Source organism: Ips typographus, linkage group LG5, assembly GCF_016097725.1.
Source record: "Ips typographus isolate SLU linkage group LG5, UJ_Ityp_2.0, whole genome shotgun sequence".
NCBI classification, from domain to species: Eukaryota; Metazoa; Arthropoda; class Insecta; order Coleoptera; family Curculionidae; genus Ips; species Ips typographus.
In genome coordinates, this window is record NC_138426.1 from 3,831,334 (window position 1) to 3,846,399 (window position 15,066).

At 35.6% G+C, this 15,066-nt stretch overlaps 1 protein-coding gene across 5 annotated transcripts in view; it reads left to right on the plus strand.

Moving 5' to 3' along the window:
• The window catches only part of LOC145729587 (diuretic hormone receptor-like), a 236,468-nt gene that overhangs the window by 183,667 nt on the left and 37,735 nt on the right, over positions 1-15,066 (plus strand). For all 5 annotated transcript variants that reach the window (XM_081980409.1, XM_081980408.1, XM_081980407.1 and 2 more), the window contains exons 5-7: positions 1,265-1,448; positions 4,911-5,001; positions 5,586-5,682. In XM_081980409.1, coding sequence (XP_081836535.1) covers positions 1,265-1,448; positions 4,911-5,001; positions 5,586-5,682 — 372 coding nt within the window. The remainder of the gene's footprint in view (positions 1-1,264; positions 1,449-4,910; positions 5,002-5,585; positions 5,683-15,066) is intronic.

A 15,066-nucleotide genomic window follows, 5' to 3' on the forward strand; every position in this document is an offset into this window, starting at 1 on the left:
GAGTAAAAAACTCTATCTGACAAATTGCATACAGGGTGAACAAAAACAGTCAAACACCATAATTTTCATGCACACCCGGTATGCTGGAAGCAAAATTGGTCCTGCAAACTAACGGTGCTGAATTAAGAAGTTGATTAGGAACATTTTTGGTCCCTTGCAAATTTTTCGTAACCTTCACCGTTTTCTAGTGATTTATGAAAAACTGGGTTGATGCAACAAATTTTCTAATCAGTTGAAGTTGTAGTTTGAAATTTAAACACCTTGTAACTCGGTTATTTTTGGGAGTTTAGGATGGTTTAACCACTTAAAAGAATTGCTGGGAGCTCCTCTTTCTTGTGGTGTTGAACAAAAAATTCTATCTGAAAAATTGCATACAGAGTTGCCAAAAACAATCAATCACCAGAATTTTCATGCACATCCTGTATACTGAAAGCAAAAGCGGTCCTGCACACTTACAGTGCTGAGTTAATAAGTTGATTAAGAACATTTTTGATCCCTTGCAAATTTTTCGTAACCTTCACCGTTTTCTAGTTATTTAGGAAAAACTGGGTTGATGCAACAAATTTTCAAATCAGTTGAAGTTGTGGTCTACAATTTAAACAAGGTTTAGAGGACAATCAGGGACAAAATCGCCTGTAAAACTCACTTGGAGTAAGCGAATCACGTTTTAAACACATTTTTGGAATACTAATTAATTTTCCTATCTAATGACATAAATAAACACTACAAAATCAGGTAAAATCAGCGAGAAAATTGGTGTCAAAATATAAACTGTTAAAAAGATGGTTTGAAAGGACAGTTAGGAACAAAATCGCATGTAAAAACCACTTGAAGTGAGAAAATTACTGTTTTAAGCACATTTTTGAAATCGTCATTAAATTTCGTCTCCAATAACCTGAAAAAACATTAAAAAATTTGGTACTGTCAGCGAGAAAAGCAGTGTAAAAGTTTGAACTGTCAGAAACACAGTTTGAAAGGACAGTCAGGGACAAAATCGATTGTAAAACCTACTTGGAGTTGGAAAATGACTGTTTTAAGCACATTTTTGGAATCCTCATTAAATTTTCTACCCAATATCCTGAAAAAACACTACAAAATTTGGTACAGTCAGGGAGAAAAGCGGTGTCAAAGTTTGAACTGCCAAAAACCGAAGTAGTGCAATGTACCAGTAATTTACCGGTCAAATTTTCCTGGTAAAAAATACTTTCTCTACTAGCAATTTACTCATCACCATAAATTTTTAATATGGAAATTCTGATTTCAGAAAACGTTACGAGGAGATGCTACTTGAATGGAACCTGGTCAAGAAACAAGTCACTTTATGATGCATGTACTGCCCTGGATATGTTTCCACCTACAGTGGACACCCAAACCAGTATTTACTTGATTGGATACCTAATTAGCTCAGTGACTCTAGCTATAGCAATTTTTATATTTACATATTTCAAGTAAGTATTTCAGCAATTTTAAGGCCAATATTTTATCAGGTAGAAAAGGCAAACATGACTTTGCTTTAGGAAACATATAAAAAAGGTCGTAAACCATAAAAAGCTAAATAAGATTTACAAGTCTATTTTTAAAACATGTTTCCTTCGGATATTTGTCAAGCTTTTTCTGGTTTAGACTTAATTTACGATAAAACCGGATATTTGGCGCCGGCTGGGCTTTCTTTGCTCGTTGGTTTGAATAAGGAAAGTGTTTGAGACGTTTTGGGCTTTTTCTCGATTCAATCAGTTTTGAAGGAAAAAGTTTAGCACTTGTATTGGTTTACTTCTTTTGCCGGCTTAACGGATTTGAGATGAAAATTTCAACCAGAAAAAAAAGGATCAATTTTTCCTTTTCCTTATATGCAAAGTAGGAGAAACAATAACTCAAGTTCAAATAGTCTATATGCAAGTTTTTTATAACTAAAACTGAAACAAATTGATGCTGGTGTGAAGATTATTGTTGTGGATTTGATAACGATACAATCAAATCAATTTCTTTGCCAATTTCCTTAATATCATCATAACTAGCATTGGATTTACTCTGACCATTTATTTTGCTTTTTAAAATAAAAAAAAGACTTACACACAACAATACCAAGTTATTTTCTGGTAAATAACTACAATACTACGTTAAAACAGTTGATTTTTGATGATTAAAAACAACTGGAAAAATTCAAAGATTATTTCTACTAACTTTTTGAAAATATTGTTATCTAATTAGTTATGACTAGAGTATGGAATAAAAAGCACTAAAATAGTGAAAAAAAGCGCTTAAAAAGCTAATTGGCTTTTCTCAAAAAAGCATAAAAATCTGTAAAAAAGCTTTAAAAAAGCACTATTCCAGAGATGCAATTTTTTTTACTTTTTTTAAATTCAAGTTCTAGAATTGAAGCCTTTAAACTGCTTTCGAATTTAATTAAACTGCCGTTTTGGAAATTTCTGTTTTCAAAACTTGTTTTAACTATACTTGAGGAGCACTTGGAAGGTTTTGGACAGTTTAAAGAGCATATTAAAGGTTCTGGAATGATTTAGAGGCATTTGGAAACTCTTAGACGGTACTATAATTTTTTGGAAAATTTATAAAATTTTGAAATTTTTTGGAAGCTCTAGACTATAGCTGAAGAGCATTTGAAATCTTTTAGACTGTTCTAAAAGCTTTTGGAAGTTTTTAGGCCGTTTTGAAAAGCTTCCAACGGCTTTAGAAGCATTTTGGAGTTTCTGTAGTGTTTTGAAATCTTTTTAGATTACTTTAGGTGCATTGAAGGTACTGGACTCCTTTTAAGGCATTTGAAACCTTGTAGAAGGTTCTAGAAACTTTTGGAAGCTTTTAAACTGCTCTAAAAGCATACGGAAACTTTTAGACTGTCTTGAAATGATTTGAGAGCTTCTAGACTAGATGAAGAGTATTTAGAAGCTTTTAGACAGCTCTAAAAGCTTTTGGAAGGCTTTCGACTGCTTTAGTAGCATTTTGGAGTTATTTTTGTAGTATTTTGAAATCTTTTTAGACTACTTTAGGACCATTTGAAAGGTTTCTAGAGATTTTAAAAAGCATTGAAAGTTTTTGTACTGCTTTTAAAGCTTTGGAAAACTTATGGACTGTCCTAGAAACTTATGGAAGAGAGCTTCTAGACTAGTTGAAGATCATTTGGAAGCCTTTAGAGTGTTCTAAAAGCTTTTGGAAGCCTTTCGACTGCTTGAGAAAATTTTTGGAGTTTCTGCAGTTTTTTTTTGTAAATCTAATCGTTTTCAAAATATTCAAAAAAACGTCTTGAATTTCTCTTTTCAGTGGTGTAGAGCAAAAAATTATATCTAAAAATTGTGTACAGGGTGAGCAAAAACAATGACCCACTAGCAATTTCGTGCACACCCTGTACTGAGGTTCAAACTTTACGTAGTTTGGTTTAATAGTCCATTAAGAACAATTTTGCATTATTGTAGTTTTTTATGTAAATCTAACAGTTTTCGAAATATTACGCTTTAATTCAGGCGATAGGCCAAGAAAAACCTTAATTTGGACAAAATTTCGGACATTTTTCTAAATATCTCGAAAACGGTTTAGGTTTGGAGTATGTGTTTTTTCATGTATGCCTGTCAGAGAGACGCAACTTTCATTAAATATAACATTTTACCGTACAACATACCGGTCGACCTTGAAAAATAAAAAAAATAGATTTTTGACATTTTTAAAGGGGGTAACCCTATACATTTTTTTGGTCTTTAACTGCCTTAGTTAATGGTAGAAATGTGACGTAATGTGTCATTTGTCAAAATATAATTTTTAACGGCGCCATGTCTTGAAAACTGTAAAAAATGTCCTAATTTCAAAGTCAGTTACAAAATGGCGGCAGTTACAGCAAAACAGACACCAGATTTGTGTTCTCTTCAGCATTTGAGAAGTGTTTACAGTTTAAAGAGCACTGAAGGTTCTGGACTGCTTTTAAGGCATTTGAAACATTGTAGACGGGTCTAGAAACTTTTGGAAGCTGCTAAACTGCTCTAGAAGCATACGGAAGCTTCTAGGCTGTCTTCAAATCGTTTGAGAGCTTCTATAGATAAGTTGAAAACCATTTGAAAGCTTTTGGAAGCTTCAAGACTGTTTTGTAAGCTTTTGCAATACTTTTTGGAGCTTATATAGTGTTTTGGAATGTATTTAAATTTTTTTAGACTACTTTGAAGCATTTGAAAATTATTTGGTCAGTTTAAATTTGTAAATTAATACTTACCCATTTCCCAACAGATAATTGGTATGTTTTTGTCTCTCAGAAGCCTTCAGTATCTCAATATAGCTAAAAAAAAAACCTATACAAAATAAAACCATACAAAAATAGCAGCAAATAAGCATAAAAAACTAAATTAAGCACAAAAAGAAGAAAAAAGCAAAAAAATAAACATGAAAAAAACCTGCCAAATGACGTGTTTGGTTGGCTGCTTTTATTATTTACGAAAAGTAAAATTCCTAGAAATTCACTGAATGCACTGAATTTTGTCCAAATGTTATACAGGGTGTCTCAGAAAACTCTAACAATTTTTCAATCAGCCTTAATTCTGGACTCATTAAATTTGCCGTATAATTTTGCATAGAACTTACGTAAAGGTTTCTTTTATAACAAAATAATAATTATTTAATAAGGAAAATGACACAAAGTGAGAAAAAGTTAATCTAAACGAGCTTGTTTAAGTAAACTTTTAAAAAACAGGTTGGCATTTTTTTATATTTTACGTGTCCAGTGTTTATTGGTTGGAAATGTCCACTATTAGTAAAAAAATTGTCGTTTATTGAAAAACACCACTTTTCGATTGGATTAAACATTACCGTAGAGCTTCGACGGAGTATTAAACGAACACCCTGTACAAACACTTAATTATTTTGTCATATTGTTACTTATTCTAGTAGATTAAAGTTGTTATTATTTTATTTTTCAGAGAACTAAGATGTCTACGCAACAAAATACATATGAACTTGTTTTGGTCGTACCTCCTCACTTACTGTATGTGGATCATCATTCTTATTGAAGTAAGTGTTCCTTTATATTTAGTTTTGAGATATTTTGTACGTATTTTTCTATTAATTCTCATAAAAATTACATAACATTCAAACAGTTACCTTGCCTGGTATTATTTTATTTGAAATTCAGTGTATAAAATGTAAAGTAACTTTAATGTGCAAATTTTGTGATTAGTTATTGGAAAATCCTGCTTTCCACCAATTTATCCATTAAATCGTTATGCAAAATACCCAAGGGTATTAGGTTTTCCCAAATCGTTTACACATTTGTGTACCTACAGCAACAAATCTGCCAATTAGAATATTTAACATAAAAGCTAGGACATTTTTTGTCATAAATCACCTCATTTCATGAGTTTTTTAACAAAATACACTGTAACCTAATGGATAGAACTCCCTGGAAGTTTGTTTTTTTCAAACTTATTTCCCACCAGTAGCAAACTTTTAATTGAAAGCACTACATAACTGGTAAACTACGCCCTGGAAAATAGAAATTTTGCCCCAAAGTAAATGTAAATTTGCTTCTTTTTCCTCTCCAGAGCGACACGTGACTTGGTTTTCTCCACTAAAACAGATAACTTTATGTTTGCCAGGTCAACTTCCGGGTGCATATGGCTGTTACTTGCGTTCTTCTCGTGACCCTTCTCCATTATTTCCACATTACCACGTTCTTCTGGATGTTTGTTGAAGGTAAGTACTTAGCGAAGGCTAGATTTACTAATATTAGTTAACAAACAATCTGATAAACACATAAATAGCAAATTTATAATATAGAAACAGTGAAGTATATAGTATATAGTAAACCAATGAAGCCCAGGGACATACTGCACAATTTCCACACAAAATTCCAGTTTCTGTTAAACCAACAACTCAATTTGGTAGGTTGGGCATCCAAAAACTTTCACCTTCACTGAAAACTGAAAAACAGAATATTTCTAACCTTAAAATAAAAGGGCTACCGCCATTTGTAAAGGTTTTTTGGAAATCGGTGGCTTTTATTGGTTGAATACTCACGTGACATTGACAGATTAATGGCCAATGGCTGTACATATTTCTCTGATTATTAGTTTGGAATTCTTCCTGCGAATATACCTATTAATCCGATGATTACGTCTTAACAGTCAAAAATTATGATAGATGTCACGTGACATTAAAAGAATTTTTGATCTGACAGTTACGTCACAAATGTCAAAAAGTGCTACCATGATGCTATAAATTGCATTTTACAGTTCTTACAAATTTATGTTTTTACTTTTATAGCTCTACGCCCAGAATGTGGCCAAGTTTGACAATTGTGACGTAGCTGACAGTAGTCACATGACCCCAACACACTTTGCGATATGATGCTTACGACATAACTGTCAGAAATCTCTTCCAAGATGCTATAAAAACTCATATTTTCTTTTGTCTTTCAAACTAATTAAATCCTTCACTTTTATAGCTCTACGTCTTAAAGGAGGTAAATTTTGACAGTTGTAACGTACCTGATAGATGTCACGTAAGACAAAGATAATTTTTAATCTGACAGTTAGGTGATAATTCACGTTAAATTTTGCTTTCATGAAGCTACAAAATGCATTTTATCTTAAACATTTAAAAAAATGTTTATTTTTAGTTTTATAGCTCTACCTCCTGAATGAGACCCGGTTTGACAGTTATGACGTAACTGCCTATTGTCACGTGTCTATTGTCACTTTTCAATATGATGCTAAGGGCATAACTGTCATAAATCTCCCCCTTGAGGCTATAAAATTCATTCTGTCTTTGAAATTTTACAGGGAATTAAAACCCTCACCTTTGTAGCTCTATGTCCTGAAGGAGATAAGTTTTGACAGATGTTATGTGACATTAAGATACTTTTAATCCGATGATTACGTCTTAACAGTCAAAAATCCTCTCCCATAAAGCTATCAAACTCAATTTGAGTGTGACAGTATTCACTCTTTCAGTGAATCAAGTTTTGACAGTTGTGACTTACCCTGATAGATGTCACTGGTGCAGTATTATAATTTTTTATTTGACAGAGTTACGTCACAATTGTCAAAAAATGCTTCTATGAAGCTGTAAATTGAATTTTGCCTTCAACAGTTAAAACTTTCATAGCTCTACGTCCTGGAGTCAAAGTTATATTTTACTTTAAGAAAAGGGTTACATGCAAGTTTGTGCCCTAATTGTCCCAAAAGTAAGTTTTTTCAAATGGAACAACCTGTATATTAAGTTTGTAGATTCTGCGTAGTTTCAATTTGGCCTACTATGTTCTATGGCAAAATTGTGCGGTTTGGAAGAGATATTTAGAGTCAAAGTTATATTTTACTTTAAGAAAAGGGTTACATGCAAGTTTGTGCCCTAATTGTCCCAAAAGTAAGTTTTTTCAAACGGAACAACCTGTATATTAAGTTTGTAGATTCTGCGTAGTTTCAATTTGGCCTACTATGTTCTATGGCAAAATTGTGCGGTTTGGAAGAGATATTTAGAGTCAAAGTTATATTTTACTTTAAGAAAAGGAATACATGCAAGTTTGTGCCCTAATTGCCCCAAAAGTAAGTTTTTTCAAATGGGACATCCTGTATATTATTAGGTTTGCAGATTCTGCGTACATTCAATATGGCCTACTATCTTCTATACCAAAATTGTGCGTTTTGTGAGATATTTGGTGTCAAAGTTAAATTTTACTTTAAGAAAAGAAATACTAGCAAATTGTGCCCTAATTGCCTAAAAAGTAAGTTTTTTCAAACGGGACAACCTGTATATTATTAAGTTTGTAGATTCTGCGTACTTTATGCTGCAATCTGGCCTACTATGTTTCTACCAAAATTGTGCTATTTTTGAGTCAAAATTGGGTTTGTACTTTTAGAAAATGAATGCATGTAGGATGTTGTTTGCACAAAAAGTACATTTTTCAAATTGGACACCCCGTATATTATTAGGTAATAAAGTGTCTGATAAACGGTAAAAATTAGACATAAAGTGATTAAAAAATCATTGCAATTCTGAATATACAGGGTGCGTCACTATTGATTTAAACTGTATTCTTCGAACCACCGTAAGTGGAATTTTAGTGTTTTTTGGAGCACCCAAGAGATGGTAACTGAACTTGTTTTGAACTGTAAAATTCAGCTCTAAATAAATAATCAGCACTGGATGTGCCTTCGGCCGTACAACTGCATTAACTCTGGGAATTTTAAATGAAATCAGTAATGTGAAACGTGAGATAGACTGCAAATAAAGGCCTTTGCTTAGCTGGAAACTATGCAATTCACTTGGAGATGTGTGACTGTACTGTTGAGTGATTCGTAGCTGATTATGCTGTATTCATGTAACTGGAATTAATTAGTTGGGTGGATCTATTGTCAAAAGCACTAATTTACACAATTTCAAATTAATTACAGAAATGTATCGGATTTACAGATGGCTTTTTTTTAATTTAATAAAAAATAAACTTATTTCTAAAACAATACAGTTTCTGGCAAGTTTCTCTTTACTATTTTTGTATTTACTGTTATCAAAGTGTCAATTTTTAATTAGAATCAATTTGATATTAATATCATTTTAGGCTCTAATTGCAGTCACTTATTTAGGATTAAAGCAAATTTTTAGTGCAACATGTGTGACACAAATTAATACTTTCTATCTAATTTGTAATATAATTAGTGATTCTCTAGTGTTTCAAGGAAACACTTTAAAACTTCTTCTTTAGTACCCATGCTGGCTGTTTGAAAGCTAATTAATAACATGAATAATAGAGCTCAGATCGTAACTTTGTTACGTTCCAGTTGTCGAATAGAGCGTTTTGAAGGCTCTATTAATATTTATACAACCCGGTCTGATCAGACTGTAATTATTTAATAACTCTGCACTGAAAATGTCGCAAAATTAACATAAGAAATTGTTAACTTTAATAAAATAGAATAGTAAATTTAACAACGGCTTTGATAATCGTGGGATGAGGAATTTTAAAGTAACTTTTTTAAATTGTCACTTGTCCCCATTCATTTAAAAGGCCGCTCGCTTTGTCAGCTTTAAGCTTGGTTCTCATAAACGAATATTAGGACAAAAAGTATGAAAATTTGTTAAAAGTGACAGAAGCCATTCAAATAATCTCAGAGCCGACAAATTCTAACCACAAAAAACTACTGCAGATATGGCATCCCGGTTCTTACAAAGCTTTGTAATGATAGGTCCAATTTCTGACAAATAAATTATCGAATAGCTGTTCAGGTAGTCTTAAATAATAATTGAAGTATTTTTCTCGATCATTCAAAACGCATTCCTTGATTAAGGTTTGTGGTAAGCTCCTTGTTATATTCCTCCATTAGTTTGCGGGTTATGTCTATGTCTTCTATATCTTGTGCGACAACAGCTTGATCATCTGCGAACGATATGGTGTAAACTGTATAATCATCGTCCACTGGTATTCCCATATTGTTGCCTTTCCGCTTCCAGTTCTTAAGTGCGTTTTAACTAGCATAGTCAGCAAGGTGAGCATAATGAGTATAAAAGATGCACCGTAGCTCGTCTAAACCACCGAACTCTGGGGTCATCCCCTGAGGGATGTCACTGGTCTCCGGGTCGGTCGGCGAGCAACAGTCTCTAACTTGAAGTGGTGGGACGGCTCGCTACCCTCTTAGGATCCCAGGCTGAAAAGAGAAGGGTTCTCTCGAAACTTGAAGTGACCGTTGGAACCCTTAACCCTTAACCTTTAATCCTTTGGTCACACCGTACAAGAACACCGTGCTTAAAGCTGCGTGCCCCCCTTTATGGTGTAGCTGAAGGGCTGAACTAGCCTCACCCTCCCCGTAACTCTCATGAAGACGTCGTTGAGTACGGCGTTAGTGGCCCTTTTAATCTAATTAAACTATTTTATAATAAACGAAGCTTACCTGTGACATGAGTTGCTTCTCTACCACCCATCACTACGCACCCCTAAACCACCAATCGATTAACAAACAAGAGATGAACTTCTTGATTAAATGCTATTTTCTTCTCTAAGATCAATCTAAGTCCATTGTTGATTTTCCCGCTCTAAAGCCTGCTTGCTCTTCCGCCTCTATATCAGCGTATTCCCCTTCTATTCTGCTCTTATATTTTTCTGCCTCAGTATTTTTCCGTATATTCTACTAATGGAACTTCCGCTATTCCCCTATAGTTGTCGCAGTTGTTCTTGTCTTCTTTTTTGTGGATGGTTGACAATTGTGATATTTTCCATTCCTCGGGCACTTCTGTGTTAAGGCATCTTTGAAATACATTTCTCAATGCATGATACAGCTTGTCACATCCGTATTTTATAACTTCTCCAGGGATATTTCCCGGTTCTGGGGACTCTCTTCTGTTACGGTTATTCTTATCGGGGATCCGTGTATGTTTGGATTTTTATTTGTGTCATCTTTAAATTGTGGTCTATCTTCAGTAAGCATCCTTTCAAAGTACTGATTCCATTCTTGGGGGGATATTGGTGAGATTACTTCCTTTGTCCGTTCTGTTCTCATGTTTCTACCTCCTATGTAAGTATTCAGCCTTGAGCATGTCGTTTCCCATTGACCATTCTGCTTTTCGCTTATCCTTCTTCGTACTCTCGCTTGTGATTCTTTGTATCTCAGTTTGTCGTCTATGTTTTTTGAGCTTAAATATTTGTGGTATTTTTTCCGTTTTTCTTCAATTTCGTATTCGATCTCATCATCCCACCAATATGGTTTTCGTTGTTTTCCGTTCTTCTTTTGATGACCTAGCGCCTCCTCTGCGTATACATGTCTTAATATATTTGTATTTTTCTTCTTCTGCTCTATCTTCTGGTCGAGTCGGTTGTTATATAATATTTGTGTACTTTCATTTTCCTAGCTATTTGTGTTAAATCTTGGTGGTTTTCTCTTTGGTTGTTTCTTCTTCTCGGTGGATATTGCCTAGTTTTTCTTTTGGTTTAGTCGTTCCCGATATCCTTCCTTTCACTAGGTAGTGGTCACTTCCACATAATGCACCTCTTTGTACCCTTATATTGTTGCTGTTGTTTCAGCCACTCATTCTTAGCGGTTCTTATCTTCGTTCTAATGACTTTCTGGATTTTTTGCATTTATCACCATTCCCTTTGTTCTTGTACCCTCTTCGTTCCTCAAACAGCGCCAGTATATCATCTGTCATCCAATCGTGGTTTTGTGCTTTTCGTTTATGTTCCAATTCTGCCTCCGCAACATTGGTCATGGCAGCCTCCATTTCTTCCCATACGTCATCCATGTTAGCTTCCCCTACCGTCTGTGGATGTATGGTTGTCAGTATTTTCTCATTAAAATTTCTGGTAACTTTGTTTTTTGTTTATTTATCTATATATATATATATAAGTCGTAATCTATCTTTCGCTGTGGTACATGGGTTTTGATTGTGATAATTTTGATTTTGATTACCGTCATCAAGACCACATGGTCTGAGGACACAGCGGCGCCCGGATAAGTGCATACTCTCTTTACCGATGTCCTATAATGTTTGTTGCCTGATCGATTTCCTGGAGCCTTCCACGTATATGAGCATCTAGGGGGCAGCTTGTACCATGTGTTTGTTATTTTCATGTTTTCCTCCTGGCAGAATTGGCAAAGACGTTCGCCACGATCATTGCGTAATCCTAGTCCCTAAGGTCCCACCAATACTCCAAATCTTCCTTCTCCCACTTTGGCGTTGAAATCACCCATAATCACGTTTATCTCATGATTTTTAACTTGTTTGAGCACTTGCTTGGATTCTCCGTGAAACGTCTCAATCTTATCTTCTGTGGAAACTGTTGTGGGTGCATACACCTGGATGACATTGACGTTGAGTGTTTTGGCGTATAGCTTAAGTAGTATGATTCTATCTGAGAAAGGGAGAACATTTATTACAGATCTGGATAACTTTTCAGTCAGGACTATTCCTACTCCCTTTCTATGATTTCTCTCATTATTGAATAGTACATGACCCCTCCAGAAACGTGACACACTCCAGCCTGACGCCACCACATTTCCGCGACACCCAGAATGTCCATCTTCAGTCTCTTCATTTCCTCTAGTAGGTTGGCCAGTTTTCCGGCCTCATAAAAGCTACGCACATTCCAAGTACCAACCCTTACTTCGCCTCGTAGACTTAGTCTCTCCTTCCTGACTTCATTTAACACAGTTTCCCCCGGAGGTCCGATTGGGGAACGATTTAGAACTCCGGACAATTTTGGGTTAAATGCATTCATCATAGGATTTCATGTGTTTTATGTGATTCTCTTGGGATATAATAATTATAATTTTGGTCCATGATGTTGATGTCACATAATGTAACCTACAAAAATTGTGTCATTGGGTGTGCAAAAGTCCCGAAATTCGTAAAAAGTTGAAATCAATTCAACGATTTCCGGCAAACGTCAAATTTCACGAATATTCGTATTTTTTACAGAAATATTCGTTTATGAGAAGATAAAGATGTATGTTTTTATTGTTTTTGTAAACTTGTGTGTGTGTAACTTTTGGAATACCTACAACAGCTGAGGGCTTGAAAAAGTGACAATAAGATCACGAAACGTCGCACCACAGTTAATTGGGTGTTTCTGTTAACCTCGTCATCCCACGATTACCTAAACCGTTGTCCAAAAGTAAGGAGACGATAGTAAAACAAAGTAAATTTAACATCGAGAAACTTCAGCAAGACTCGTTAATTGTGATTGGTCGAAATGTCGGACGAAAATTTCGTTTAGTGTGCAGAAACCACACATTTCTCATATCCAGTTTACGAGAGGAAATAAACGCTTCTAGCTGTTCCAGTTCAATCTAACAGCAACACCTCATAAATCTTATTGAAACGTAAACCTTTCTCAAGCAAATGTCTATGGAAATGTAGATTGCAACATAAAACAGTATTTACCGGCAGTTATTGCCTCTTCTCTCATAATAGGAAAAATAACTACTGGAAATTGCGTTCCAATCATTTCCACTTTTGATGCAAAACGGAATAATGTCAGTCAATCATCTACACTTGACAAAACCAATTCCAACTTGCAGGCGGTTTGGAAAAACAACGGGAATGCTTTTAAAAGACTAATTTCCTTCCAGAAATCAACTTATACAACTCTTAAAATTACATTACACACTTTGCCCGCATTTTACTAAGGGATCTGGATTTAATCAAACTTTATGTCCGACTTTTAACTACTTTAAAACTGCAATTATTGTGTTTGACAGAGAAATGCAAAGCTTTAACCACTCATATTGAAAACTTGGACAATTTTATTAAATTAATTCAAGTAAAACGCTTGAATACAGTATGCTCAACAATCATTTGCTGTTACGTCACAAATTTGAAGTTAATGCTTTTAATAAATTCAGCTTGCTGCTTTTTTTGAAACTATTTCTGTGAAGATTTAGCATTAGACTGTGTTTGCGATGTTGCCATTTTGTGAACAATCAGTGAGCTAATTCGAAAGCAACATATTAATTTAACTGTTACATTCAATTGGTATTACGATACAGTTTGTCAAAGTTTTGAATATTTTTTAGTATTTTCAACACAGCTAATCAATTCTCTAATTTAGTAAATTGTAAAATGATTAGAAATTCTACAGGGTGGCTTTTAATTCGGCATCCTCACGAGGGAAAATGGTGACAAGGTCGCCAACCTCCAAGAGAGGGCTGAGATTCTTATGGAAACTCACTTCCCAGGTTCTGTCTTTCCTGGAACGACGGAATGGATGGAAGCACCAACAACACCTTCACAATACGACTGGCAATGTGCTAGTGCAGTAATTAAGGAGGACAAAATAAAGTGGGCCATATCCGGCTTTTCCCCCTTCAAGTCACCAGGACCTGACGGTATAAGGCCAGCCCTACTTCAATGGGGAAAGGACATTCTTATGCCGCACCTGGTTGGAGTATTCACATCCTCTTTAGCTCTGAGGTATATTCCCAGTAAGTGGAGAGAAGTACGAGTGGTATTTATACCCAAACCAGGTAGGATGGATTACACCTTACCAAAAGCATTCCGACCAATTAGTCTCACATCGTTTTTCTTAAAAACAATGAAGAGGCTTTGCGAGCGGTATATAAGAGATGAGGTGCTGGTTCACAACCCACTTCACCCAAATCAGCATGCATAGCCGGGTAGGTCCACTGATTCGGCCCTTCACCAAGTGGTTGGCAGAATCGAAAGATCATTGGACAATAAAGAATCCACCCTGGGTATATTCATAGATATCGAGGGAGCGTTTGATGAAACAACCTTTCCTACAATTACCTAGCAACTTAACTCCTGGTAGTAGGAGAATGGATGCTTAAGATGCTCTCCAGTAGAGCAATAAGTATCAATGTAGAAGACATCACAGTGAGAGGACTGGTCATGAAGGAATGTCCAGAAGGAACACTCACTGTCGATCAATCCCGACAAGACTGAGATGGTCCTTTTCACCAGGAAAAGAAACCTCCCGAAATCTTCAAAAGCAAACTAAACTTCTCTGAAGAGGTGAAATACCTTGGTATTACCCTCGACAGGAAGTTAACCTGAAACACCAACCGCTGAAATGGAATTAATTACTGGTCTGACCCCTCTGGACCTGTGCGAAGGAGGTTGCGTTAATGAGTATGATACTATTGCGCACGGCTGGTGTAAACCTGATGGAATTTAAAGCTGAATTAAAGCTGATGGAATCAAAGGATGCAGTCTTGCCAGGATCACTCTGGGTGACCCTAGGAAGCTGATGCCGAAGAAATATTTGGCGATGACCAGGAAAAGCCTACGTTTAACAGTAGGATTTCTGACTGGCCACTGTCAACTAAGGAAACACCTCCATACTATGGGGCTGCACCTCTATGCAGGATGTGTGAACAGGAAGATGAAACTGTCGGGCATGTCTTATGCGAGGGTCCGGAGTTATCGTCAATAAGAGAGTGTGTGTTCGGTGAGTCTACCTGCCGACATAAAAGAGATGTCCCCTAGTGATCTGTGCACCTTCCTGGGAAAGGCAGGATGGACGGTGACCTAGGAGGACAACTCGGGAGGATGTACAATAGGTCACATGTGGCCTAAGTGCTGTGGGTCTACACTCACCCTCCCCACTCTACAGATACAGATAGTAACTTT